The following is a 26,562-nucleotide window of genomic DNA, read 5'->3' as shown; positions in this document are numbered from 1 at the left end:
ACCCTTCCTCAGAGAAGGAGACCAAAACTGCCCACAATACTCCAGGTGTGGCCTCCCCAAGACCCTGTACAATTGCAGCAACACATCCCTGCTTCTATACTCGAAACCTCTTGCAATGAAGGCCAACATACCATTAGCCTTCTTTACCGCCTGCTGCACCTGCATGCTTACCTTCAGCGACTGGTGCACAAGGACACCCAGGTCCCGCTGCACACTCCCCTCTCCCAATTTACAACCGTTCAGGTAGGAATCTGCCTTCCTGTTTTTGCTTCCAAAGTGAATAACCTCACACTTATCCAAATTATACTGCATCTGCCATTGATTTGCCCACTCGCCCAACCTGCCCAGATCATGCTGTAGGATCCCTGCATCCTCGTCACAGTTCACCCTCCCACCCAACTTGGTATCATCTGCAAACTTTGAGATGTTACATTTTGTTCCCTCATCCAAATCACTAATATATATTGTGAATAGCTGGGGTCCCAGCACCGATCCCTGTGGTACCCCACTGGTTACTGCCTCCCTATTTGAAAAGGACCCATTAATTCCTACTCTTTGTTTCCCTTGTATAGAAGAAGAATAAAATACTGATTATTGATGATCAGTATTTATCACAGAGTCTTATCGAACATACCGAGACCATTCTGCCCATCAAACTGTGTGTGCTCTTGCAAATATTCCTTCAGCGCTTTCTTTGGTGATGAAAGGGTTAATGGTTAGTCGATCAGGCCAATTGTTGTTTAAATCTGTATCACTGCATCACTTTTCCGTCTGTTTGCTGGTCAGAGATCATGTTTAATGGAAATACTGGAAAGCTGCCACATCATATCCGTGTGGTGATTGGAAAGTACGATCTGTGCCAAGCAGCTCGAGATCGCAGCTCTCATATCTCATCGTCAGCATTGTCACTCCACACGCTAATGAAGGGTTGATTTTTGAACCAAATTAAATCTCTGCGAGGCTAGTTATATCATTGTTTCTTCAAATAGGAGACAAATATTGGCTCAAGCTCCTCAAGGACACATGTACACCGGATAAAAGGACAAATAAGCTCCTGTCCCTGCCCTTCAACACTTTTCCCTTTCAGACAATATATTCAGGTTCTGACGGACTGTGCAGAATGAATGGAAAAGCAACTCCCAATGCTTAGACATTTCAACACTTTTGGACATGTCATTCACAGTCACGATTTCAAATTTCCCTTATCACACTCCGGGTTCCGCACTCCGGGTTCCGCACTCCAGGATCCGCACTCCAGGATCCGCACTCCAGGATCCGCACTCCAGGATCCGCACTCCGGGATCCGCACTCCGGGATCCGCACTCCGGGATCCGCACCCGGGTTCCGCACTCCGGGTTCCGCACTCCGGGTTCCGCACTCCGGGATCCGCACTCCGGGTTCCGCACTCCGGGTTCCGCACTCCGGGATCCGTACTCCGGGATCCGCACTCCAGGATCCGCACTCCAGGATCCGCATTCTGGGTTCCGCACTCCGGGTTCCGCACTCCGGGTTCCGCACTCCGGGATCCGCACTCCGGGATCCGCACTCCGGGATCCGCACTCCGGGATCTGCACTCCAGGTCCAGCACTCCGGGATCCGCACTCTATAATTCGCACTCTGGTTTCTGCACTCCAGGATTCACACTCCGGGATTCACACTCCGGGATTCACACTCCGGGATTCACACTCCGGGTTCCACACTCTGGGTTCCACACTCCAGGTTCTGCACTCCGAGATTCGCACTACGGGATTCGCACTCCGGGATTCACACTCCGGGTTCCACACTCTGGGTTCCACACTCCAGGTTCTGCACTCCGAGATTCGCACTACGGGATTCGCACACCGGGATTCACACTCCGGGTTCCACACTCTGGGTTCCACACTCCAGGTTCTGCACTCCGAGATTCGCACTACGGGATTCGCACTCCGGGATTCACACTCCGGGTTCTGCACTCCAGGATTCAGACTCCGGGTTCCACACTCCGGGTTCCACACTCCGGGTTCCTCACTCTATAATTCGCACTCTGGTTTCCTCACTCTGGGATTCGCACTCCGGGTTCCGCACTCCGGGTTCCGCACTCTATAATTCGCACTCCGGGATTCACACTCCGGGTTCTGCACTCCGGGATTCGCACTCTGGTTTCCGCACTCCGGGTTCCTCACTCTATAATTCACACTCTGGGTTCCACACTGCGGGTTCACCACTTCAGGTTCTGCACTCCGAGATTCGCACTACGGGATTCACACTCCGGGATTCGCACTACGGGATTCACACTCCGGGATTCACACTCCGGGATTCACACTCCGGGATTCGCACTCCGAGATTCACACTCTGAGGTTTCGCACTCCGGGATCCGCACTCCGGGCTCCGCACTCCGGGTTCCGCACTCCGGGATTCACACTCCGGGATTCACACTCCGGGATTCACACTCCGAGGTTCCGCACTCCGGGATCCGCACTCCGTGATCCGCTTGTCGGGATCCGACTACGGGTTCCGCACTCCGGGATTCACACTCCGGAATTCACACTCCGGGTTTCACACACCGGGAATCGCACTCCGGGATCCGCAATCCGGGATTCATACTCCGAGGTTTCGCACTCCGGGATCCGCACTCCGGGCTCCGCACTCTGGGTTCCACACTCCGGGATTCACACTCCGGGATTCACACTCCGAGGTTCCGCACTCCGGGATCCGCACTCCGGGTTCCGCACTACGGATTCCGCACTCCGGGATTCACACTCCGGGATTCACACTCCGAGGTTCCGCACTCCGGGATCCGCACTCCGGGATCCGCACTACGGGATTCACACTCCAGGGGCGTCATTCTCCGACCCCCCGCCAGGTCGGAGAATGGCCGTGAATCCCGCCCCCGCCGAAGTCTCCGGTACCGGAGATTGGGCGGGGGCGGGAATCCGGCCGCGCCGGTTGGCGGGACCCCCCGCTGGATTCTCCGGCCCGGTTGGGCCGAAGTCCCGCCCAGAAATTGCCTGTCCCGCCGGCGTAAATCAAACCTGGTATTTACCGGCGGGACCAGGCGGCGTGGGCGGGCTCCGGGGTCCTGGGGGGGGGGCGCGGGGCGATCTGACATCTGACCCCGGGGGGTGCCCCCACGGTGGCCTGGCCCGCGATCGGGGCCCACTGATCCGCGGGCGGGCCTGTGCCGTGGGGGCACTCTTTCCCTTCCGCCTCCACCACGGCCTCCACCATGGCGGAGGCGGAAGAAACTCGCCCCACTGCGCATGCGCGGGAAACTGTCGGCGGCCGCTGACACTCCCGCGCATGTGCCGCATTTCCGCGCCAGCTGGCGGGGCAACAAACGCCATTTCCGCCAGTTGGCGGGGCGGAAATCCCTCCGGCGTCGGCCTAGCCCCAACATTGAGCCCAAAGATCCCCACCGGGTCGGAGAATCAGCGTGGGCCGTCGTGAATCCCGCCCCCGCCGCCCGCCAAATTCTCCGAAGGGAGAAAAGTCGGCGGGGCGTCAATCGCACCGCACACCCCGGAGAATGGCACGGGTGGGCGCAAGGCAATGGATTTTGGGGCTGCCGATATTCTCCCGTCCGGATGGGCCGAAGTCCCGTCGACGTGATGACCGGTCACGTCGACGTAAATCAAACCACCTTTCAATCGGCGTCAACCTGTGCTCCAGGTTCACGCCGACCAGCGTGGAGGTGGGTGACAGCCTGGGGGGTTGGCCGCTGGGCAGGCGATGGCGTGGCCGCAGTCTGAATGTGTGGGGAGAGATGTGTGTAGGGTTGTGTGTGTGTGTGTGCGGCGGGGGGGGGGGGTGGGGTGGTTAGAGTGGGCTGGGCTCCGTGGGAGTGCCGGGAGGGGGGGGTGAGTGCCGGGGACAGGAGGATGACTGCCAGGGAGGGGGGATGGGGGGACGGGGGGTCCGTGCCTGGGAGGGGGACGGGGGGACGGGGGTCCGTGCCGGGGAAGGGGACGGGGGGACGGGGTCCGTGCCGGGGAAGGGGACGGGGGGACGGGGTCCGTGCCGGGGAGGAGGACGGGGGGGGGGGTCCGTGCCGAGGAGGGGGACGGGGGGGGTCCATGCCGGGGAGGGGGACGAGGGGGACGGGGGTTCGAGCCGGGGAGGGGGATGGGGGACGGTCCGTGCCGGGGAGGGACGTGGGGGGACGGGGGGGACGGGGGGACGTGGTGGTCAGTGCCGGGGAGGGGGGGGTCCGTGCCGGGGAGGGGGACGGGAGGACGGGGTCCGTGCCGGGGAGGGGCACGGGGGGGGGATCCGTGCCGGGGAGGGACGTGGGCGGGGGGGGGGGGGGGTCCATGCCGGGGAGGGGGGTGCGAGGGCAAGTGAGTTGGTCCACCTGGCCAGGTGTCAGCCTCCAACAGTCGGACCCATGCGGTCCATGCCACCTGGCTAAGGGGGAGGAGGGGGTATGGGCAATGATGACATGTCGTTGTTCCCCCCCCGCCCCCCCCCCCCCCCAGCTGCCCCCGCACAGGCCGTCATGTTTTCCGGTCAGCCAGCGATGTTGGCCGCCGTGACGGCAGCCGCTAATGTCCATGTTGCCCTGGATGAGGAGGAGGAGGAGGAGGAGCGTGCCAGAGAGGCGGCGCAGGCTGCCGCAGAGGGGCAGGCGGCAGCCGCCCAGGCTGGAGGGACACCTGACCGACAGGACGAGGAGGGGGAGGAGGACGTCGCGGCCCCACGGCAACGGAGGCACCCGAGGGCGCCCCGTGTGTACCGGCCTCGACAGTCATACCAGGACCTCACGGACCGGGAATGCAGGAGGAGACTCCGGATGAGGCGGGAAACCGTGGCACACATCTGCCACCTGCTGGTACACCTGTCACCGCATGGCACTGGCGGGGGACACCCTCTCCCCGTGTCCGTCAACGTTACGGTGGCCCTGAACTTTTATGCAACGGGGTCATTCCAGGCACCGAGTGGGGACCTGTCCGGCATATCGCAGACATCGGTGCACCGGTGCATCCGGGCAGTGGCAGACGCCCTATATGCCATGGCGCACCGCTACATCCACTTCCCTGTGGACCGGGCCAGCCAAGATGCCCGGGCCGTGGGCTTCTCTGCCGTGGCCGGGTTCCCCATGGTCCAGGGCGCGATCGATGGGATGCACGTCGCCGTGCGGCCACCTGCAGATAACAGGGCCGTGTTCACCAATAGGAAGGGGACCTATTCGATGAACATACAGGTGGTGTGCGACCACCGCATGATGATCCTGCACGTCTGCGCCCGTTACCCGGGCAGTGTACACGACTCATACGTGTTATCGCGGTCATCCATCCCCGGCATGTACGAGGGACGCCATCCCCGGCTGAGGGGCTGGTTGCTGGGCGACAGGGGCTACCCATTGCGATCGTGGCTGATGACGCCTATACGGAAGCCACGCAATAAGGCGGAGAACCGCTACAATGATGCCCATGTAGCGACAAGGGGAGTGATAGAGAGGTGCTTTGGCGTGCTGAAGATGCGTTTCAGGTGCCTGGACCTCTCTGGGGGCACCCTCCAGTATCGGTCAGATAGGGTCGGCCGCATCATTGTGGTGTGCTGCGTCCTGCACAATATAGCCCAGCAGAGGGGCGATGTGCCGCAGGCAGAGGAGGGCGGAGTGGAGGAGCAGCAGGAAGAGGCGCAGTCCTCCCCAGATGAGGGGGATGGGGGCAATGGTCAGGGCAGACGGGCTAGACACGGGCGGGTGGCTGTCCACCATTACCGGCTGGCCCAGCGGGCACGGGACAGGCTGATAGCCGCCCGCTTCACTGATTAGATGGGCGTGGGAATCGGGTAGTATGGCCACAGACCGCACACCATGGCAACAGTCGACCACCCATACCCCCCACCCATCCACCCACCCAGCACCCTCACCCCCCCCTCCCCAACCCCACCCACCCCACCCGCATGCACACCCCCCCCCCCATTGCCGATCCACCTGCGGCACAACGGCCGGGCTCACACAGTTGCGGGTGGACGCGTGTCTATTGCAGGCCATGGAGGATGATGACAACCCACCCTGCGGTGAGCTCCTGGCTCCACATCGTTGGACTATGTCTGACCCATGGCCACAGTACCACCATCCACCCGGACCATCCCTGCATGCGGCTGTGACACTGCAGCTCACGGTCCCGTCCTCTGCCCGGGGGGATGTTGATGGCGGCGCAGGGGGAAGGGAGCAGACTCACCTGGGGCTGAGGTAAGACCACCCCTCACACACACACTTGCGCTCAACGTACATGCCACCCCCGCACGCTTTGGACAGAGCACAAAGGCATCTTCTGTAGGTGTAACATTGACCCGGGACGGACCACAGCACCTCCCCCTCCCTCGGGGTGCCCGATGGCCCCCAGGCCTCTACATAGGTGGAGGATGCGAACGGACTGGCCATCCGACGCCCCCCCTGACATCTGGCGCTGCCAGTCCTGGAGGCCCGTGCTGGTATCGACAGGGGTCTGCAGGTTTGCAGCCATGGAGCTCAGGCAATCCCTGTCTGTGTCTGGGCGACGCCGGCTAGCACATGGGCAATGGCGCCGATGCCCTCAGCGATGGCCTGCTGAGACTGGGCCATGGCCTGCAGAGACTGGGCTATGGCCTGCTGAGACTGGGCCATGACCTGCAGAGACTGGGCCATGGCCTGCAGAGACTGGGCTATGGCCTGCTGAGACTGGGCCATGGCCTGCAAAGACTGGGCTATGGCCTGCAGAGACTGGGCTATGGCCTACTGAGACTGGGCCATGGCCTGCAGAGACTGGGCTATGGCCTGCTGAGACTGGGCCATGGCCTGCAGAGACTGGGCTATGGCCTGCAGAGACTGGGCTATGACTTGCTGAGACTGGGCCATGGCCTGCAGAGACTGGGCTATGGCGTTGAGCGCCTCTGCCATCTGCCGCTGGCGCTGGCTCATGGCCTCCTGTGAGAGGGCAGCCATGTCCTGGGCCACAGACGCCGCCTGCACGGAAAGCCCCAGGCCTCGCAAACTGCTCCGCAGGTCTGCATCTGCGGGGATGGGTGCCTCGACGTTTGCTCCTGCGATACACAATGAAGCATGCATGGTTAGACACGCAGGCAGTGATCAGGTGATATGGGGGAGGGGGGATATGGGGGAGGGGGGATATGGGGGAGGGGGGATATGGGGACGGGCTGTCGGTGGCTCACTTGCTGGTGGGCCCCCGACCTCTGCATCAGCAACCTCCCGGTCCTCAGGTCCGCCAGCCAGTTCCAGGGCCCTTCCCTCATGTTCGGTCAGTGGCCTCTCATCAACTGGGCCTCCTCCAGTCCTCACATGATCCCTATTGTTGTGTGCGCGCTTCTCCTGTGGGGGGTGGTGGCAGGGGTAAAAGGCAAGTGTTAGGCAGGTATATGAATGCACGCCATCGGTTGCGCGTGCATTGCAGAGGTTAAGGTTAGGGCTGGATTCACTTGGAGATATGGGGGATATGGGGGGAGGGGGATATGGGGGATATGGGGGAGGGGGGATATGGGGGAGGGGGGATATGGGGGAGGGAGGATATGGGGGAGGGGGAATATGGGGGAAGGAGGATATGGGGGAGGGGGGATATGGGGGAGGGGGGATATGGGAGGGGGATATGGGAGATATGTGGGAGGGGGATATGGGGGAAGCGGGGATTTGGGGATATGGGGGAGGGGGGATATGGGGAGGGGAATATGGGGGGGATATGGGGAGGGGGGATATGGGGAGGGAGGATATGGGGGAGGGGGGATATGGGGACGGGGATATGGGGAGGGGGGATATGGGGGATATGGGGGGGGATATGGGGGAGGGGGGATATGGGGGATATGCGGGAGGGGGGATATGGGGGAGGGGGGATATGGGGGAGGGGGGATATGGGGGAGGGGGATATGGGGGAGGGGGGATATGGGGGATATGTGGGAGGGGGGATATGGGGAGGGCTGATATGGGGGAGGGGGATATGGGGAGGGGGAGGGGGGATATGGGGAGGGGGGATATGGGGGATAAGGGGAGGGGGGATATGGGGAGGGGGACATGGGGGATATGGGGAGGGGGACATGGGGAATATGGGGAGGGGGATATGGGGATATGGATATCGGGCAGGGGGGGGGGGGGGTCACCCTGTCTGCTCTGACGAGGTCGTTCACCTTCTTGTGGCACTGGGTGCCTGTCCGTGGTGTCAAGGCCACAGCGGTGACGGCCTCTGCCACCTCCCTCCACAGACGCCGGCTGTGGCGTGGGGCGACTCTGCGGCCGTGTCCGGGATACAGGGCGTCCCTCCTCTGCTCCACCGCGTCCAGGAGCGCCTCAATATCACGGGACTGGAACCTCGGGGCAGAGCGGCGGCCAGCCATCCAGTCGGGTCTTCCGGTCGGGTGGGGGGAGCAGCGCGTCTTATGAGCCGTCACGCCGCATGGCGTGAACCACGTGAGCCAGCGCGGATAGCGTCACGTCGCTGCTAGCCCATTCCGGGCCGGAGACTTTGCGACGTTTGGGGCGGCGCGATGCAGGTGGGATTTGCGCCGTTTTTGGCGCCAGTTGGCGGATATCGCGCCGATAACAGAGAATTTCGCCCCGGATTCCATACTCCGGGGTTCAAACTCCGGGTTCTGCACTCCGGGTTCCGCACTCCGGGTTCCGCACTCCGGGTTCCACACTCTATAATTCGCACTCCGCGTTCCGCACTCCAGGATTCACACTCCAAGTTTCACACTCCGGGTTCCACGCTCCGGAATTCACACTCCTGGTTCCACACTCCGGGATTCACACTCCGGGATTTACACTCTGGGGTTCGCACTCCGGGTTCCACACTCCGGGTTCCACACTCCGGGATTCACACTCCGGGTTCCACACCCCGGGTTCCACACCCCGGGTTCTACACTCCGGGATTCACACTCCGGGATTCACACTCCGGGATTCACACTCCGGCTTCCACACTCCGGGATTCACACCCCGGGTTCCACACTCCGGCATTCACACTCCGGGTTCCACACTCCGGGATTCACACCCCGGATTCCACACTCCGGGATTCACACTCCGGGATTCACACTCTGGGATTCACACTCTGGGTTTCACACTCCGGGGTTCCACACTCCGGGATTCACACTCCGGGTTCCACACTCCGGGATCCACACTCCGGGATTCACACTCCGGGTTCCACACTCCGGGATTCACACTCCGGGATTCACACCCCGGGATTCACACTCCGGGATTCACACTCCGGGATTCACACTCCGGGATCCACACTCCGGGATCCACACTCTGGGATCCACACTCCGGGATTCACACTCCGGGATTCACACTCCGGGATTCACACTCCGGGATCCACACTCCGGGATCCACACTCTGGGATCCACACTCCGGGATTCACACTCCGGGTTCCACACTCCGGGGGGAGAGGGCCTATGTTCAGCCGCGCCGGTTCCCCGTGGGGCTCCGCCACATTGCCTGGAGACGGCCGTGGTGCGCATGCGCGGACCCCCGCTGACCGTGCCGAGCCGGCTTTTGGCGCGGGAGAAGCGCACAGCACTCCGCCGCCGTTCTAGCCCCCTAGGGAGGGGTGAATGCCTGGACCTGGGGGCCCGTAACACTTGGCAGGGATTTCGGAGGATCCCGGCCCCTGAGTCTGTCTTTTATACCCATGTCTCTACGTCAAGGTGGCGCCGGAGCGAGGCGACGTCTTGCAATCTGTGCCCAGCAGAACCTCTAATTCTATCTGTTACTCTCGTCCTACTATAACTTCATTCTAACTCTTTTAAACTCTCGGACTTTTGAATGAACCTTCCTCATATTAAGTTGATCTTTTCTCTACACCTTGCTATAACTGTAACATTACATTCTGCAGCCTCTCCTTCCTTCCCTATGTACGGTATGCATTGTTTGTACAGCGTGCAAGAAACAATACTTTTCACCGTATACTAATACATGTGACAATAATAAATCAAATTCAAAAAAAAGTCTAGTGCTGCCATCTAGTGGTTATCTAGCTGTTACTTCTGCACATTAACCCTTTATATCCGTACAGATATGCAGATCACTACATATTGCATAAGAATATTGAAAGCTACAGCAGGGGAGTTCTCCCATGCGTCCTGGCAAATAGTTCTCCCTCAATCAGCATCATTAAAAATGGATGACATGCGTATCGTCACATTGCTGGACTTGGGATCTTGCTGTGCTTCCCTGTACTGCTGAGGAGCATCATTCAGAAACTTCATGGGCAGTAAGGTGCTTTTGGACATCCTCTCGTGTTATGAAAGACGTCACATAAACGTCAATTATTTTTCGCAGCTCCAGATAAAACACTTTACAAGACCCGAACACAATCAGTCTAATTGACAAAAGATTTAATGTTCAAGAAGCAGGGACACTCAATATTAATATGAGCACGATCTGTACTTCGCCGTCAAAATCGTATGGGGCTGAATAAGACATGAAGTAAATCCCTCAGTACTGAGGGAGTGCCGCACTGTCAGAGGGTCAGTACTGAGGGAGTGTCGCACTGTCAGAGGGTCAGTACTGAGGGAGTGTCGCACTGTCAGAGGGTCAGTGCTGAGGGAGTGCTGCACTGTCAGAGGGTCAGTACTGAGGGTGTGCCGCACTGTCAGAGGATCAGTACTGAGGGAGTGCTGCACTGTCAGAGGGTCAGTACTGAGGGAGTGCTGCACTGTCAGAGGGTCAGTACTGAGGGAGTGCTATAATCAGAGGGTCAGTACTGAGGGAGTGCTGCACTGCCAATGGGTCAGTACTGAGGGAGTGCTGCACTGTCAGAGGGTCAGTACTGAGGGAGTGCTGCACTGTCAGAGGGTCAGTACTGAGGGAGTGCGGCACTGTCAGAGGGTCAGTGCTGAGGGAGTGCCGCACTGTCAGAGGGTCAGTACTGAGGGAGTGCTGCACTGTCAGAGGATCAGTGCTGAGGGAGTGCTGCACTGTCAGAGGGTCAGTACTGAGGGAGTGCCGCACTGTCAGAGGGTCAGTACTGAGGGAGTGCTGCACTGTCAGAGGGTCAGTACTGAGGGAGTGCTGCACTGTCAGAGGGTCAGTACTGAGGGAGTGCTGCACTGTCAGAGGGTCAGTACTGAGGGAGTGCTGCGCTGTCAGAGGGTCAGTACTGAGGGAGTGCTGCGCTGCCAGAGGGTCAGTACTGAGGGAGTGCTGCACTGTCAGAGGGTCAGTGCTGAGGGAGTGCGGCACTGTCAGAGGGTCAGTGCTGAGGGAGTGCCGCACTGTCAGAGGGTCAGTACTGAGGGAGTGCTGCACTGTCAGAGGGTCAGTACTGAGGGAGTGCTGCAGTGTCAGAGGGTCAGTACTGAGGGAGTGCTGCACTGTCAGAGGGTCAGTACTGAGGGAGTGCTGCACTGTCACAGTCAGTACTGAGGGAGTCCCGCACTGTCAGAGGGTCAGTACTGAGGGAGTGCTGCACTGTCTGAGGGTCAGTACTGAGGGAGTGCTGCACTGTCAGTGGGTCAGTACTGAGGGAGTGCCGCAGTGTCAGAGGGTCAGTACTGAGGGAGTGCCACACTGTCAGAGGGTCAGTACTGAGGGAGCGCAGCACTGTCAGAGGGTCAGTACTGAGGGAGTACTGCACTGTCAGAGGGTCAGTACTGAGGGAGTGCTGCCCTGTCAGAGGGTCAGTACTGAGGGAGCGCTGCACTGTCAGAGGCTCAGTCCTGAGGGAGCGCTGCACTGTCAGAGGGTCAGTACTGAGGGAGTGCTGCACTGTCAGAGGGTCAGTACTGAGGGAGTGCTGCACTGTCAGAGCGTCAGTACTGAGGGAGTGCTGCACTGTCAGAGGGTCAGTACTGAGGGAGTGCAGCACTGTCAGAGGGTCAATGCTGAGGGAGTGCCGCACTGTCAGAGGGTCAGTACTGAGGGAGTGCTGCACTGTCAGAGGATCAGTGCTGAGGGAGTGCTGCACTGTCACAGCCAGTACTGAGGGAGTGCCGCACTGTCAGTGGGTCAGTACTAAGGGAGTCCCGCACTGTCAGAGGGTCAGTACTGAGGGAGTGCTGCACTGTCAGAGGGTCAGTACTGAGGGAGTGCTGCACTGTCACAGTCAGTACTGAGGGAGTCCCGCCCTGTCAGAGGGTCAGTACTGAGGGAGTGCTGCACTGTCTGAGGGTCAGTACTGAGGGAGTGCTGCACTGTCAGTGGGTCAGTACTGAGGGAGTCCCGCACTGTCAGAGGGTCAGTACTGAGGGAGTGCTGCACTGTCAGAGGGTCAGTACTGAGGGAGTGCTGCACTGTCACAGTCAGTACTGAGGGAGTGCTGCACTGTCAGAGGGTCAGTACTGAGGGAGTGTCGCACTGTCAGAGGGTCAGTACTGAGGGAGTGCTGCACTGTCAGAGGGTCAGTACTGAGGGAGTGCTGCACTGTCAGAGGGTCAGTACTGAGGGAGTGTCGCACTGTCAGAGGGTCAGTACTGGGGAGTGTCGCACTGTCAGAGGGTCAGTACTGGGAGAGTGCTGCACTGTCAGAGGGTCAGTGCTGAGGGAGTGCTGCACTGTCAGAGGGTCAGTACTGAGGGAGCACTGCACTGTCAGAGGGTCAGTACTGGGGGAGTGCTGCACTGTCAGAGGGTCAGTGCTGAGGGAGTGCTGCACTGTCAGAGGGCCAGTACTGAGGGAGTGCCGCACTGTCAGAGGGTCAGTACTGAGGGGTGCTGCACTGTCAGAGGGTCAGTACTGAGGGAGTGCTGCACTGTCAGAGGGTCAGTACTGAGGGAGTGCTGCACTGTCAGAGGGTCAGTGCTGAGGGAGTGCTGCACTGTCAGAGGGTCAGCACTGGGGGAGTGCTGCACTGTCAGAGGGTCAGTACTGAGGGAGTGCTGCACTGTCAGAGGGTCAGTACTGGGGGAGTGCTGCACTGTCAGAGGGTCAGTGCTGAGGGAGTGCTGCATTGTCAGTGGGTCAGTACTGAGCGAGTGCTGCACTGTCTGAGGGTCAGTACTGAGGGAGTGCTGCACTGCCAGTGGGTCAGTACTGAGGGAGTTCCGCACTGTCAGAGGGTCAGTACTGAGGGAGTGCTGTACTGTCAGAGGGTCAGTACTGAGGGAGTCCCGCACTGTCAGAGGGTCAGTACTGAGGGAGTGCTGCACGGTCAGAGGGTCAGTACTGAGGGAGTGCTGCACTGTCACAGTCAGTACTGAGGGAGTGCTGCACTGTCAGAGGGTCAGTACTGAGGGAGTGTCGCGCTGTCAGAGGGTCAGTACTGAGGGAGTGTCGCACTGTCAGAGGGTCAGTACTGAGGGAGTGCTGCACTCTCAGAGGGTCAGTACTGAGGGAGTGCTGCACCGTCAGAGGGTCAGTACTGAGGGAGTGTCGCACTGTCAGAGGGTCAGTACTGAGGGAGTGTCGCACTGTCAGAGGGTCAGTGCTGAGTGAGTGCTGCACTGTCAGAGGGTCAGTACTGAGGGAGTGCTGCACTGTCAGAGGGTCAGTACTGAGGGAGTGCCGCACTGTCAGAGGGTCAGTACTGAGGGAGTGCCGCAGTCAGAGGGTCAGTACTGAGGGCGTGCTGAACAGTCAGAGGGTCAGTACTGAGGGAGTCCCGCACTGTCAGAGGGTCAGTACTGAGGGAGTGCTGAACTGTCAGAGGGTCAGTGCTGAGGGAGTGCCGCACTGTCAGAGGGTCAGTACTGAGGGAGTGCTGCACTGTCAGAGGGTCAGTACTGAGGGAGTGCCGCACTGTCAGAGGGTCAGTACTGAGGGAGCGCTGCACTGTCAGAGGGTCAGTACTGAGGGAGTGCTGCACTGTCAGAGGGTCAGTGCTGAGTGAGTGCTGCACTGTCAGAGGGTCAGTACTGAGGGAGTGCTGCACTGTCAGGGGGTCAGTACTGAGGGAGTGCTGCACTGTCAGAGGGTCAGTACTGAGGGAGTGCCGCAGTCAGAGGGTCAGCACTGAGGGAGTGCTGCACAGTCAGAGGGTCAGTACTGAGGGAGTCCCGCACTGTCAGAGGGTCAGTACTGAGGGAGTGCTGCACTGTCAGAGGGGCAGTACTGGGAGAGTGCTGCACTGTCAGAGGGTCAGTGCTGAGGGAGTGCTGCACTGTCAGAGGGTCAGTACTGAGGGACTGCCGCACTGTCAGAGGGTCAGTACTGGGGGAGTGCTGCACTGTCAGAGGGTCAGTGCTGAGGGAGTGCTGCACTGTCAGAGGGCCAGTACTGAGGGAGTGCCGCACTGTCAGAGGGTCAGTACTGAGGGAGTGCTGCACTGTAAGAGGGTCAGTGCTGAGGGAGTGCTGCACTGTCAGAGGGTCAGTACTGAGGGAGTGCTGCTCTGTCAGAGGGTCAGTACTGAGGGAGTGTCGCACTGTCAGAGGGTCAGTACTGAGGGAGTGCTGCACTGTCAGAGGGTCAGTACTGAGGGAGTGCTGCACTGTCAGAGGGTCAGTACTGAGGGAGTGAAACAAGAAAGAAGTTAAAGGTTCCTTGATGGTTTCCTGGCGCCTGGAAAATTCTCTCAATGGCCCCTGAACATCTGACATTAATAAATAGAAATGGAGTTTCTGAGATCAAACTCAGAAACCCTCACAGCAGAGAAATGAGACCATTCAGCCCATCATACTGCTCCTGGCTATTTGAAGTTGGTTTCACCTTATCGCACTTTCCCTGTAGTTCTGCAATTTTCCCTCTGAGCATTCATTCAGATGCTGCTTGTAAGTAGCTGTTTAATCTGCTTCGTTCTGACCTTTCTACCGATGCACAATAGCACAGTGGTTAGCACAGTTGCTTCACAGCTCCAGGGTCCCAGGTTCAATTCCCCGCTGGGTCACTGTCTGTGCGGAGTCTGCACGTCCTCCCCGTGTCTGCGTGGGTTTCCTCCGGGTGCTCCGGTTTCCTCCCACAGTCCAAAGATGTGCAAATTAGGTGGATTGGACACGTGAAATTGCCCTACGTGTGCAAAAGGGTTCGATGGGATTACATGGTTAAGGTGGAGGTGTGGGCTTGGGTAGGGTGCTCTTTCCAAGAGCCATTGCAGACTAGAAGGGCCGAGTTGCCTCCTTCCGCACTGTAAATTCTCTGATCTGTGATTCACATCACAATAACTCACTGAGTAAAAAAGAAAAAGTCTCCTTTATCTCCCCTTTGGGTAATTTGCCAATTCCCTGAAATCTGTGGCAGGATTTGAATGTATCGTTTCACTCACTTAACGTACATCTGGCGTCCTCTGATCAAAGGCTCAAGTGGATTATCGGTTCAAAGTCATTAATCTCCTTGTCGTTTCTGGTGTCGGAGGGATGATTTGTGCCATCGTACGGAGTTGTACAATTGACACAGAATTTCAAAGTGTTTCATGCGTTCCAAGATACTGTCAATTTCATGATGGATGGTGAAATCTCTGGAAAACCTCGCCACCAGAGAGGTCGGGTAAAGTGCAGGGATTGGTGCAGTGTTTGAATGCTAAGGTGGAAAACTGGTTGGAATTGATCCGAATTGACACCATTTAATCAGACAGTGGAGTTTATTCCATCCCCGGTTAACTGAGACACCAACTTTACAATATTGTCCGATAGAAGGAGGCGAGGTGTGATTGGGACTGGATTTTAAGTTTGTGTAATATGGTGCAGGAAGGGGTAATAATATGGACAGCTCAACTAATGGAACAATACCCAAATCAACCTGTGGTGATGTGCATCACTGTAAATACACAAGGGGTTAATGTAGATACACTAGGACTAAATAACCACTAGAGGGAGCACCAGATACATCATGACACACAGACATTCAACCATTGGTCAGTAAGATAGGACACGACCAATAGGCAGTCGACACCCAGAGGTGACACTGCCACAAGGGGGGCAGCCCATATAAAAGGACAGGGCACACATGCTCTTCCTCTTTACACAGGCGACACAGGGGCAGGTCGGAAGCATCACACCCACCGCATGGCTTAGAGCACACTGGTTAGTTAGACTGAGTTACTATAGCAAGATTAGCAGGAGAGTCGAACTCCAGTAGGAGAATTGTTAACTGTTCAATAAATGTGTTAAACCTATCTCCACTCTGAACCTTCCTTTGTCAGAGTATACATCACGGAAACAGGTTATGCTACATGAAGACGCAGAACACAACACAACCCTCACTTAATTTAACATGCAGGAACTAGGAATGTATTCATAAAAACATGGATAACTTTTATGCTCCAATAACAACATGCATGTATGTCACACCTTCAACAGAGTAAAATCCCAAGATGTTTGACAGGAGCAAATCTCCCCATCATTTGACATCGACCCCACGAGGCGATATTAGGGCTGTTGACCAGAAGTTTGATCAAAGATGCCAGTTTAAAAGAGTATCTTAAGGATAGGGCAGTGGAGAGGTATAGGGAGGGCATTCCAGAGCTTTGGACACAGAGAGCCCCCCTCACAACCAGGTCAGACGATTAAAACCAGGCTACTCAAGAGGCTATAAACAGAGGAGGGGCAGGTATCGCAGAGGGTTATGGGGGGTTGGAGGCAAATACTGAGATTGGGAGAGGTGGTGAAATGGAGAGATTTGAAAGCAGGGGTGAGAATGTTAAGATTCAGGTGTTGTTTGATCCGGAGACACGTCAGGTGACAGGGGAACAGGACTTGCTCCAAATTAGGACATGGATAGTAGAGTTTTGGATGAGCTCAGTTTATGTGAAGGAAGTTCTTGCAAAAGGTAATGAAACCACATTTGCCTTTCTCCTGAATGTCTTCATTACATGTTTAGTGTGTGCTGAATCTATTAGTGTTGGCTATCACTGTAAATCCCTTCAGTCTGAAACCTGTTCTCTCTAATAAGAATAATAATCTTTATTAGTGTCACAAGTGGGCTTACATTAACACTGCAATGAAGTTACTGTGAAAAGCCCCTAGTCGCCACATTCCGGCGTCTGTTCGGGTACACTGAGGGAGAATGTCCAAACTACCTAACAGCATTTTTTGGGGGGGTACTTGTGGGAGGAAACTGGAGCACCCGGAGGAAACGTACGCAGACACGGGGAGAACGTGCAGACTCCGCACAGACAGTGACCCAGCGGGGAATCGAATCTGGGACCCTGGCGCTGTGAAGCAACAGTGCTAACCACTGTGCTACCGTGCCGCCCAATACTCGTAATACTGACTCCCCCGAGATCACATAGATTTCCACTGAATAAACAAAACACTGGGCCTAACTAACCTGTGCCAGTTTTTTATGTTTCACAGAGCACTCTGTCTCCCTTTGGGAGGTTTAGCAGCGAAAATGATTTCAATCCAATAAATTGATTGAAGGATATTCTCTCTGAATGCTTGAATGGAAATCTCACAAACATTTGGAAGCTATTGGGTGGCGAACTTTAGTTTTAGCAGGAGTGTACACTGGGACATGAACAGTGCCAATCACCCAATTACCAAGCATCATTTTTAAGATTCATTTATACTTCATTTATCTTTCGATGCTTTGCTTCCATCCACATATATAAAATGCTCTTCAAAATGATGAATGGGTTTCCTAGGGTACACATAGAGACAGTTGTAGGAGAGTCAAAATTAGGAGAAACATTTTTTGAATGAATTGACAGGTTGTGGGAATCGCTGGCTGGGTCAGTATTTATTGGCCGTCCCTAATGCCCTTCAGAAGGGGGCGAGGGGCTGTCTTCTTGAACCGCTGCAGTCCATGAGGTACATCTGTGCTGTTAGAGAGGAGTTCACGACTTTGACCCAGTGAGACTGGAGGATACATTTCCATCTCAGGATGGTGAGTGACTTGGAGGGGAGCGTGTGGTGTTTCCATGCATCTGCTGCCCTTCTGAATGGTCGAGGTCACGGGTTTGGAAGGTGCTAAGAAGCCTTGGTGAATTGATACAGTGCATTTTATTGATGGCACGTGCTGCTGCTATGCATCAATGATGGAGCGAATGAATATTTAAGGTGGTGGATGGGGTACTGATCATGTGGGCTACATTGTCCTGGATAATGCTGAGCTCTCGAGTGTTGTTGGAACTGAACCCATCCAGGCAAGTGGACAGTATTCCACCATAATCCTGATTTGTGCCTTGTAGATGGTGGACAGGGTTTGGGGAGTCAGGAAGTGAGTTACTCTCCACAGTATTCCCAGCCTCTGGCCTGCTCTCATGGCTACAGTATTTATATGACTAGTCCAGTTCAGTTTCTGTTCAATGGTAACCACCAGGATGTTGATAGTGGGGGATTCAGTGATGGCAATGTCATTTAGTGTCAAGGGGCAATAGTACAATTCTCTCTTGTTGGAGGTGGTCAATGCCTGGCATTTGTGTGGCACGAAGGTTACTTGCCATTTATCAGCCCAAGCCTGAATAGTGTCCAGGTCCTGCTGCACATGGACATAGACTGCAGTATCTGAGGAATCATGAAGGTTTCTCAACACCGTGCAACCTTCAGAATGCCCCTGATCCCCGTTGACTCCAGTTTAGCTGGGGCTCCTTGATGCCACACTCGGTCAAATGCTTCCTTGATGTCAAGGGCAATCACTCTCACCTCACCTCTGGCATTCACCGCTTTTGTCCATGTTTGAACCAAGGCTGTAATGAGGCAAAGAGTGAGTGGTCCTTGCAGAACCCAAGCTGAGCGTCTAGTGAGCAGGTTATCGCTGAGCATTGCCGCTTGATTGGACTTTTGACGACACCTTCCATCACTTTGTGATGTTCGAGAGTAGATTGATGGGGAGGTAGTTGGCCGGGTTGGCACTGTCATGTTGTGTACAGGACATACCTGGGCAGTTTCTACACTGTGGGGTAGATGCCAGTGTTGTGGCTGTATTATGTGGTGCTGTACTCGGGGTGTGGCTGGTCCTGGGGCACCACTCTTTAGTAATACAGTTGCCAGGGCCAATAGTCTTGACAGAATCTGTTGCCTTCAGCTGTTTTGGTATCCCATGGAATGACTCAGATTGGCTGAAGACTGACATCGATGATAGTGGGGACCTCAGGAGGAGACCGAGCTGGACTAATTCTCTCGACATCTCTGGTTGAAGATGGTTTCGAATGCTGCAGCCTTGTATTTTCTCCTCCCTATCTATCCCCTATTAATGCAGAAGCTTAAATTCAGTGTGAATCATTGCTTGTTGAACCTGGTACTGTGCAATCCAAGTATCAGTTCCTTCCTTCAATGATCTCCACTAGCTACACCCAGTTATTTTGAGTTAATATAAAAGTAAATCTGGACAGGCAGAAGACAGCTGTAATGAGTCCACACAGCAATAATTTGGCTGCAACTCTTGCCTTATCACATGGATGAATAGAGACATCAATTAGGTAACAGCGTGTGAGCTAAATCGACAATCAGAGACAGGAATTGTTAACTTTGCAAAGAACCTGTGCATTGAAGGTCACAAAAACCTGAAAACAAACCTTATTTTTCTCTAGAAACTGCTGCAAATAAGGATGGGGGCAGAACTTTAACAGACTTTCTGCCTTGAATCATCCTTCACATCTCAGACTGTGGGGGATATGGAGGGTCTCACGCACAATAGAAATATGGATGTTCTGGGGAAACTCACGCACAGTTTCAAAATGTCAACACGGACTCAAGAATCAGAATTGGTTAGGATAAAGGATGACCGGGGCGTCACATTAAAAGAGACGCTGTCCTCATGTGAAAGGATATACTGGCAGCTTGTTAGTCTGTTAGGTTAAGTCCAGAGACTGGTAATGGGATTCAATAGGGTGAATAGAGGGAAATTATTTCCTCTGTTGAGGGGATCTGGAAAAAATCTGACCCTCTTTCCCTCATGGAACTGTATAAAGCGCTGGTTAGTCCTCAGCTGGTATTTGTGCACAGTTCTGGTCGCCACATTACAGGGAGGACATCATTGCTCTGGAGAGAGTGCAGACAAGAATATCGACAGGGCTTTAAAATTGCAGCTATGAGGAGAGGTTGGATAGGCTAAAGATGTTTTCCTCAGAACAGTGGAGGACAAGGGGTGTACAAAATTGAGGGGCGGAGATAGGGTAGACAGGGAGGACTTGTTTTCACAAGTCAAGGGCCAATTAGCAGGGGCATAGATTTAAGGTGATTGATCGAAGGATCAGAGAGGACGTGCAGAGGTGAATTTTCAGCAAAGGGGTGGTGAATGTTTGGAATTGACTGCCTGGGTTGGTGCTTGGGGCAGAAACCCTTAGCTCATTTGAAAGGTACCTGGATCTGGAGTGAAAGTGCTGGAACCTGCAAAGCTATGGGTGCTGGGAAGAGGGGTCAGAATGAGCAGCTACTATTCCACTTTCTCGTTTTCGGCTGGCACAAACCAGCTCCTTCTGTGGTGTAACGTTTCTGTGGTTTTAAATTGTGGATGTTGAGGGTTTAATTGACATTTTGAACCTAGGATGGATGAATTTTTGTTGTGTCAGAATATCGGGAATTATTTGCTTCGAGAGCCTCGAGGGGCTGGAGAGGACTGGTCAGGGGGGGGGGGGGGAAGGGGGGGGGGAGGAGCACAGGGTCTCGCTCTATGCGGATAACCTGCTTCTGTACGTTTCGGACCCAATAGAGGGGATGGAAGAAATCATGAGGACTCTAGGAGAATTTGGCCGGTTTTCGGGGTATAAGCTTAATATGGGAAAGAGTGAGATGTTTGTGGTCCAGGCGAGGGGACAGGAGAGGCGACTGGGAGAGCTGCTGTTTAGATTAGCAAAGGGAATCTTTAGGCATCCAGGTGGCACGGGAATAGGACCGGCTGCATAAATTGAATCTGGCCCGGCTGGTGGACCAAATGAAGGACGATTTTCGGAGATGGGACGCGCTTCCGTTGTCTCTGGCTGGGAGGGTGCAGACGGTGAAGATGACAGTCCTCCCGAGATTCCTGTTTGTGTTTCAACTCCCCATCGTTATTCCGCGGTCCTTTTTTAAACGGGTTAACAGAGTGATCACTGGCTTTGTTTGGGCGGGCAAGACCCCGCGAGTAAGGACGGTAATGCTTGAGCGGAGTCGGGGAGAGGGCGGGCTGGCGCTGCCAAATTTTAGTAACTATTACTGGGCGGCGAATATAGCCATGATCAGGAAGTGGGTGGTGGGGGAGGGTCGGCATGGGAGTGTATGGAGGCGGCTTCAAGAAAGGGCACCAGTCTGGGGGTGTTGGTAACTGCACCTCTGCCGTTCCTGCCGACGCGGTACTCCACCAGCCCCGTGGTGGTGGCGGCCCTGAGAGTCTGGGGCCAGTGGAGGCGGCAGAGGGAGCATCAGTCTGGGCCCCAATCTGAAATAATCACCAGTTTCCCCCTGGGAGCATGGATGGGGGGTTCCAATTATGGCGGAGAGCAGGGATTGAGAGGATGGGGGATATATTTATAGAGGGAGCTTTCCAAGTATGAGGGCGCTGGAGGAGAAGTTTGGGTTGGCGAGGGGAAACAAATTCAGGTACCTGCAGGTGCGGGACTTCCTTCGTAAACAGGTGTCAACCTTCCCGCTCCTACCGCTAAGGGGGATTCAGGACAGGGTAGTTTCCAGAGGGTGGGTAGGAGAAGGGAGCGTCTCGGACATTTATAAGGAGCTTATGGGGTCGGAGGAGACGCAGACCGAGGAGCTGAAGCGCAAGTGGGAGGAGGAGCTGGGAGGAGAGATCGAGATGGTCTATGGGCGGATGCGTTGAGTAGAGTCAACGCGTCCGCAATATGTGCCAGGCTCAGCCTGATACATTTTAAGGTTGTTCATCGGGCTCACATGACAGTGGTCCGGATGAGCAGATTCTTTAGGGTGGAGGACAGGTGCGCAAAATGTACGGGAGGACCAGCGAACCATGTCCACATGTTCTGGACGTGTCCGAAGCTTAGGGGATTTTGGCAGGGGTTTGCGGATGTCATGTCCACGGTGTTAAAAACAAGGGTGGCACCGAGTCCAGAGGTGGTGATTTTCGGGGTGTCGGATCATCCGGGAATCCAGGAGGAGAAAGAGGCAGACATCCTGGCCTTTGCTTCCCTGGTAGCCCAGAGACGGATACTATTAGCTTGGAGGGACTCAAAGCCCCCGAAGTCGGAGACCTGGCTATCGGACATGGCTAGCTTTCTCTGTTTGGAGAAAATCAAGTTCGCTTTGAGAGGGTCACTGTTAGGGTTCGCCCGGAGGTGGCAACCGTTCGTCAACTTCTTCACGGAAAATTAATCGTCAGCAGACGGCGGGGGGGGGGGTTGTTTAGATTAGAGTAGGGAGCCAATAAGGGTGGGACCTGTACGCGAGGTAAATGGCTTTTGCACCATGTTTATGGTTTCATGTATATTGTTTCTTTTGTTGTTGTCACTATACCAAAAATACCTCAATAAAATGTTTATTGAAAAAAAAGAATCTCGGGAATTTGCTGAGCTGTGAATGAGGTTGAGGTGCAGCTCAATGCTGATATGGCTGAGTGGAGGGAGAAGGATAGAAGGGCTGATTGGCCTTCTCTTTTATTCTGATGTTCACGATAAGTGAGTTGACGATAAATTCTTGTGAAAATAGCACTGACTATCTTTGCATTGTGCTCACTCCCGCAGATCCCTGTGATGACAGGCGCCTTCATGGATTCACCCATTGATGAATGCAACACGGAGTTCTCTCTCTTCAATTCATCCACCAATGTGAATGAGGCGCCCTTAGCTCCAAACCAGCCCGAGGAGCCAGCTCGGAGCTCCAATGATGCCATCTGGTTGTGGATTGCGATAATAGCGACCATCGGGAACATTGTGGTGGTCGGTGTTGTGTACGCCTTCACGTTTTAGGGTAATCAGAGACCGGACTACGTGAGGAAACTGTGCTTGCAGCAACCTTCCCACAGGATGGAGGAACATATATGTCATCTAACTCAATCACTTACGAGCCTGCATGTTTTAACAGACTGTGCCACATGAGAGCTCGGTCATGGTCACTAGACAACCAATGGTTTCTTCAACTTTGTACCTGCAGGGAACTGCCATCGTTTAATGATCAGAACCTTGTATAAAGCAACAATATATTCACCTGATAGTCACCAGAGGGAATTTGTAACGCAATTTTCAATTTCCCCAAGTATTCAGCACACTCCAATAGGTCAATGCAGTTATTGGCAGTGTTATATTTTGCTTTAAGAGTTAAATGCAAACTTTGACAGGGTCATTTTTGAAATATAACACTTTTTTAAATATCGGTAAACTCGACTTGGGGGAAAAAAGTGGGATTGAAATCGCTTCCTGGACGGGAAGTGCAAATGGGTTTTTTATTGAGGTTGACTTGAGTTCTTGCCGGGAGACCTTTCTTCCCAGCTCCCGCGGAAGACAAAAAACAACAGAGTCAGGCTGGATGTGCCAAAGAAAGGTGGGGGTTTCAGGGTTTAGGAACCTGTCTTTAAAGGCGCACCGCCCCCGAGTCATGTTGAGTTACTTTGTAAATGTCGGCGATGTTTTGGTGTTGGGTAATATTGGCGTTATGTTTCTTTGCTGCATTTTTTCTGGATGCTCTCCTGGAGTGTATTTGAGGACTGCAGGTATGTGCGAGCAGATGATGGAGGGGGGTGGGCTATTCTCCAGCAGGAGATGTGGACTGAGCTGGTAAAACACGAAGGGTTAAAGCTCCCAATGTCCAAAACTTTAGTGGAATACTTAGGCAAAACTCCAGTGAAATGGCCTTGCCAACAGATATGAATAAATGATTAGGATAGGTATGAAGCTTCAAATAAGGTCAATTGTAGAATCTATCTTTCACTGCTGTAAGTATAAATGCTTTAATGGTGATTTATTTAATGACTTAACTAACACTACAGCCCAGGGGACAGAATGGGTTCAAAATGCAGTTTGAGCAGCATCCTATTGTGATGGGCAACCTTCAGTGTGTCTGTTGAAATTAATGGAAACAATTAATGGTGTAAATATAAAATTCAGTTCAAATACTCCACACCGGCCTCCATCCACTCCACTTCATTTCATCTTGCAAAGGATATCCCTCTATTCTTTGCTCTCTCTTGTGTTTGCCTAGCTTAATTCTAATGCATCTGCACTTTTTTGCCTTAACTGTTTAATTCCCTGTGGGAGTGAGTCACACACTCTCACCACTCTCTGCGTAAAGAGATTTCTCCAAAATCCCCCAATGGATTTATTAGTGAATGTATCACATTTAAGGCGTCTGGTTCTGTTCTCGCCTTCAACTGAAAACATTCTCTACATCCACCCTCTCAAAGCTTTTTGTAACCTTGAAGGCTTCTTTGCGAGACAACAACTCCAACCTGTTCAATTTTCCCTGCAAAGTGTAAACTCTCAGTTTTGGTACCTGAGTAAATCTTTTTGCACCTCTCCAATGTCATATCCCTTTTATAATATAAAAACCAGAACATTGCACAGTTCCCCCAAGTGTGATTACCCATTTTCAGCACAACTTTCGTTTCTACTTTTCAATCCAATCCCTCGAGAAATGGATCTCAATGTTTTCCTTTTATTTCAAGTGGCCTTATTAACCTGTGTCGCTACTTTTAACGATTTGTGTATCTGTATTTTCAGGTCGTTCTGTTTCCCAACACTGACACTGACTTTTATGAAGTTACGGCGACTTCACACCGAGTTGTATCACAGAAACAGGTTTTTTCCCAAGGCTCCCGGTAGGTCCCATCAGGTCTTATCAGGTTGGTGCTGACCTGGCTGACATTACATGCAACATAGATCGAGTCTCCCCCTTCCCTTAACGGGGAAGCTCGTACTCCACAAGGGACACGGGCAAGACAATCATTCCCACCCCGTAAGTCTCACGCCGATTATGTCACTTACCTTCCAAGAATCTGTGCTTTCATTATTCTTCCGATCAAAATGAATTGGGTGCAGTGTAGCCACTCGGGTCCTTCCAGTGCAGGATAACAGTGTCAGGGAAAGTGATGCCACATCCCAATTTTACAGCATTAGTTACCATTAAGCAATAAGTTTAAAGGCGTCTGTGTTCAAAAGCTACTTTGGTAAGCCAGGGAAAAGGTAAATATACAAGGCAACTGAGTAGGAGGGGGGGGGGGGGGGGGGGCTGCGAGGGTAGATGGGGAGGGGAGGGAGTTATTAGGTCTGGAGGAGGTAGCATGGGAATGCAGGGTCAGCTAGGGTTAGGTGTCGGGTGGTCAGTCAAGCAATGGGGGTGCTGGTCACAGTGGTGGAATTAGTTGAGGAGTGAGAGGGTGGTCAGGTGGTGGGGGCTGGTCAGGCTTGTGGGGGCAGTGAAGGTAGTCAGAGTGTGGGGAGATAGTCGGGGTAGTGGAGGGTAGTTTGGTGGTTTGGGAGGAGTTGGGGTGTGGGGGTGTCAGCTGTTGGGGAGGTAGACAGGGTGGTGGAGGGTAGTTGGCTGTTGGGGAGATTGTTGGTGTGGGGAGGTTATCGGAGTGGGGGGGTAGCTGGGGGTGAGAAGGTTGTCCGGGGTAGGGGGTAGTTGGGGGTTCGTTGAGGGTAGGGGTTAGTCGGGGGCTAGGGGGTTAGTTGGGGGTAAGGGATAGTTAGGGGTAGGGGTTAGTTGAGGGTAGGGGGTTAGTCAGGGGTGGGGGGGGTCAGGGGTAGGGGGTTAGTAGAGCATAGGGTGTAGTTGGAGGTGTGGGATAGTCGGAGTGGTGGGGAGTAGTCATTGGGGTGTAGTTGGGACATTGGGATAGTAGTCAGGGGGTCCAGTCGATATCGGGAGGCAAGAGGTAGAAGTGGTTTTAATCTTTCTAATGCTCCAAGAGTTGGAACCATCACAAGTATCCAGGTTTAAATCAGAGTTTCAGATAAATCCCTGTGCAGGGTAATTGCACAGCAGAAGTTTAAACTTCCTTGGCAATTCCTGTGCAGTCTTTGTATGGGGACTTCTGGGGGTGGGGGTCCCTAAGCGCATCTTCTGGGGGTACTGCCCCTGGAGATCAGATGTTCTGGGCCAATGCCTCAGACCTATGTATATTAGAGCTCATTTGTCATTTCCACAACCATCCTAGTACAAATTCATTAACGATCTCCTGTATTTTATCTTCTGCATTAAGTATACTCTGGAATTTGGTGTTACTGCTGTATATTTTATATATCTCGGAGCTCGGCACAGATGACACCAGTTTTTAAATGTGTTTATTTCCAAGAGTTTTAAAACATCTGCCATCACAGAACGTCTGCACTCACTTAGAGCTCAGCATCTAGTAGCTGCTGTGGTTTCTGTCCACTTAACTCTGAGTCCACATCCGGGCTCGACCAATTGAGCACAGTGAGCATAATCAGTTACCAGACTCACATAATCAAACAGAGTACAATTGAGCACTACAGTCACATGTCAATTTTGAAATTGTATTTCTTTTTTCACAAATTGTGAGCAATAATGATGGCAGCACTAATCTTTGGAGAAACCTTCTGACCACCTTTATCCAGTCTGAGTCACTCCTAACTCTCTGCTTCCTGTTTTATCACCAGCCTGCTATCCATTCTGCTAATTGCCCCCTGGCTCAATATTTTCTAAAATGGTTCTGGAGAAGTGTCATAATCAACTTGAGAGGTTATCCCTGTTTCTATTCCCGCAGAGCTGAGCATTTTCAAGTTTTATTTCAGATTTCCACCATCTGCAATTTTGGACTTTTAAGCCACATTTTCTCATCTTAGTTTAATGCAGACCCTACCCCAATATTGATATCGCCCCCCAGCTTCTCCCCTTGTGATTCCTGTGGCCCCAATCCAGCAACCCCGGGCGGGATTCTCCACT

The 26,562-nt window shown here is 54.1% G+C and overlaps 1 protein-coding gene across 1 annotated transcript in view; it reads left to right on the top strand.

The window, feature by feature from the left end:
• LOC140405878 (uncharacterized protein C14orf132) overlaps positions 1-23,775 on the top strand; it is a 68,834-nt gene extending 45,059 nt beyond the window's left edge. The window contains exon 2 of the mRNA XM_072494240.1: positions 22,404-23,775. Coding sequence (XP_072350341.1) covers positions 22,404-22,628 — 225 coding nt within the window. The 3' untranslated portion in view covers positions 22,629-23,775. The remainder of the gene's footprint in view (positions 1-22,403) is intronic.
• The last annotated feature ends 2,787 nt before the right edge of the window (positions 23,776-26,562 follow it).

This window comes from Scyliorhinus torazame, chromosome 2, assembly GCF_047496885.1.
Source record: "Scyliorhinus torazame isolate Kashiwa2021f chromosome 2, sScyTor2.1, whole genome shotgun sequence".
NCBI classification, from domain to species: domain Eukaryota; kingdom Metazoa; phylum Chordata; class Chondrichthyes; order Carcharhiniformes; family Scyliorhinidae; genus Scyliorhinus; species Scyliorhinus torazame.
Note: the sequence above shows the minus strand (reverse complement) of the source record. Positions and strands in the feature narration are given on the sequence as shown.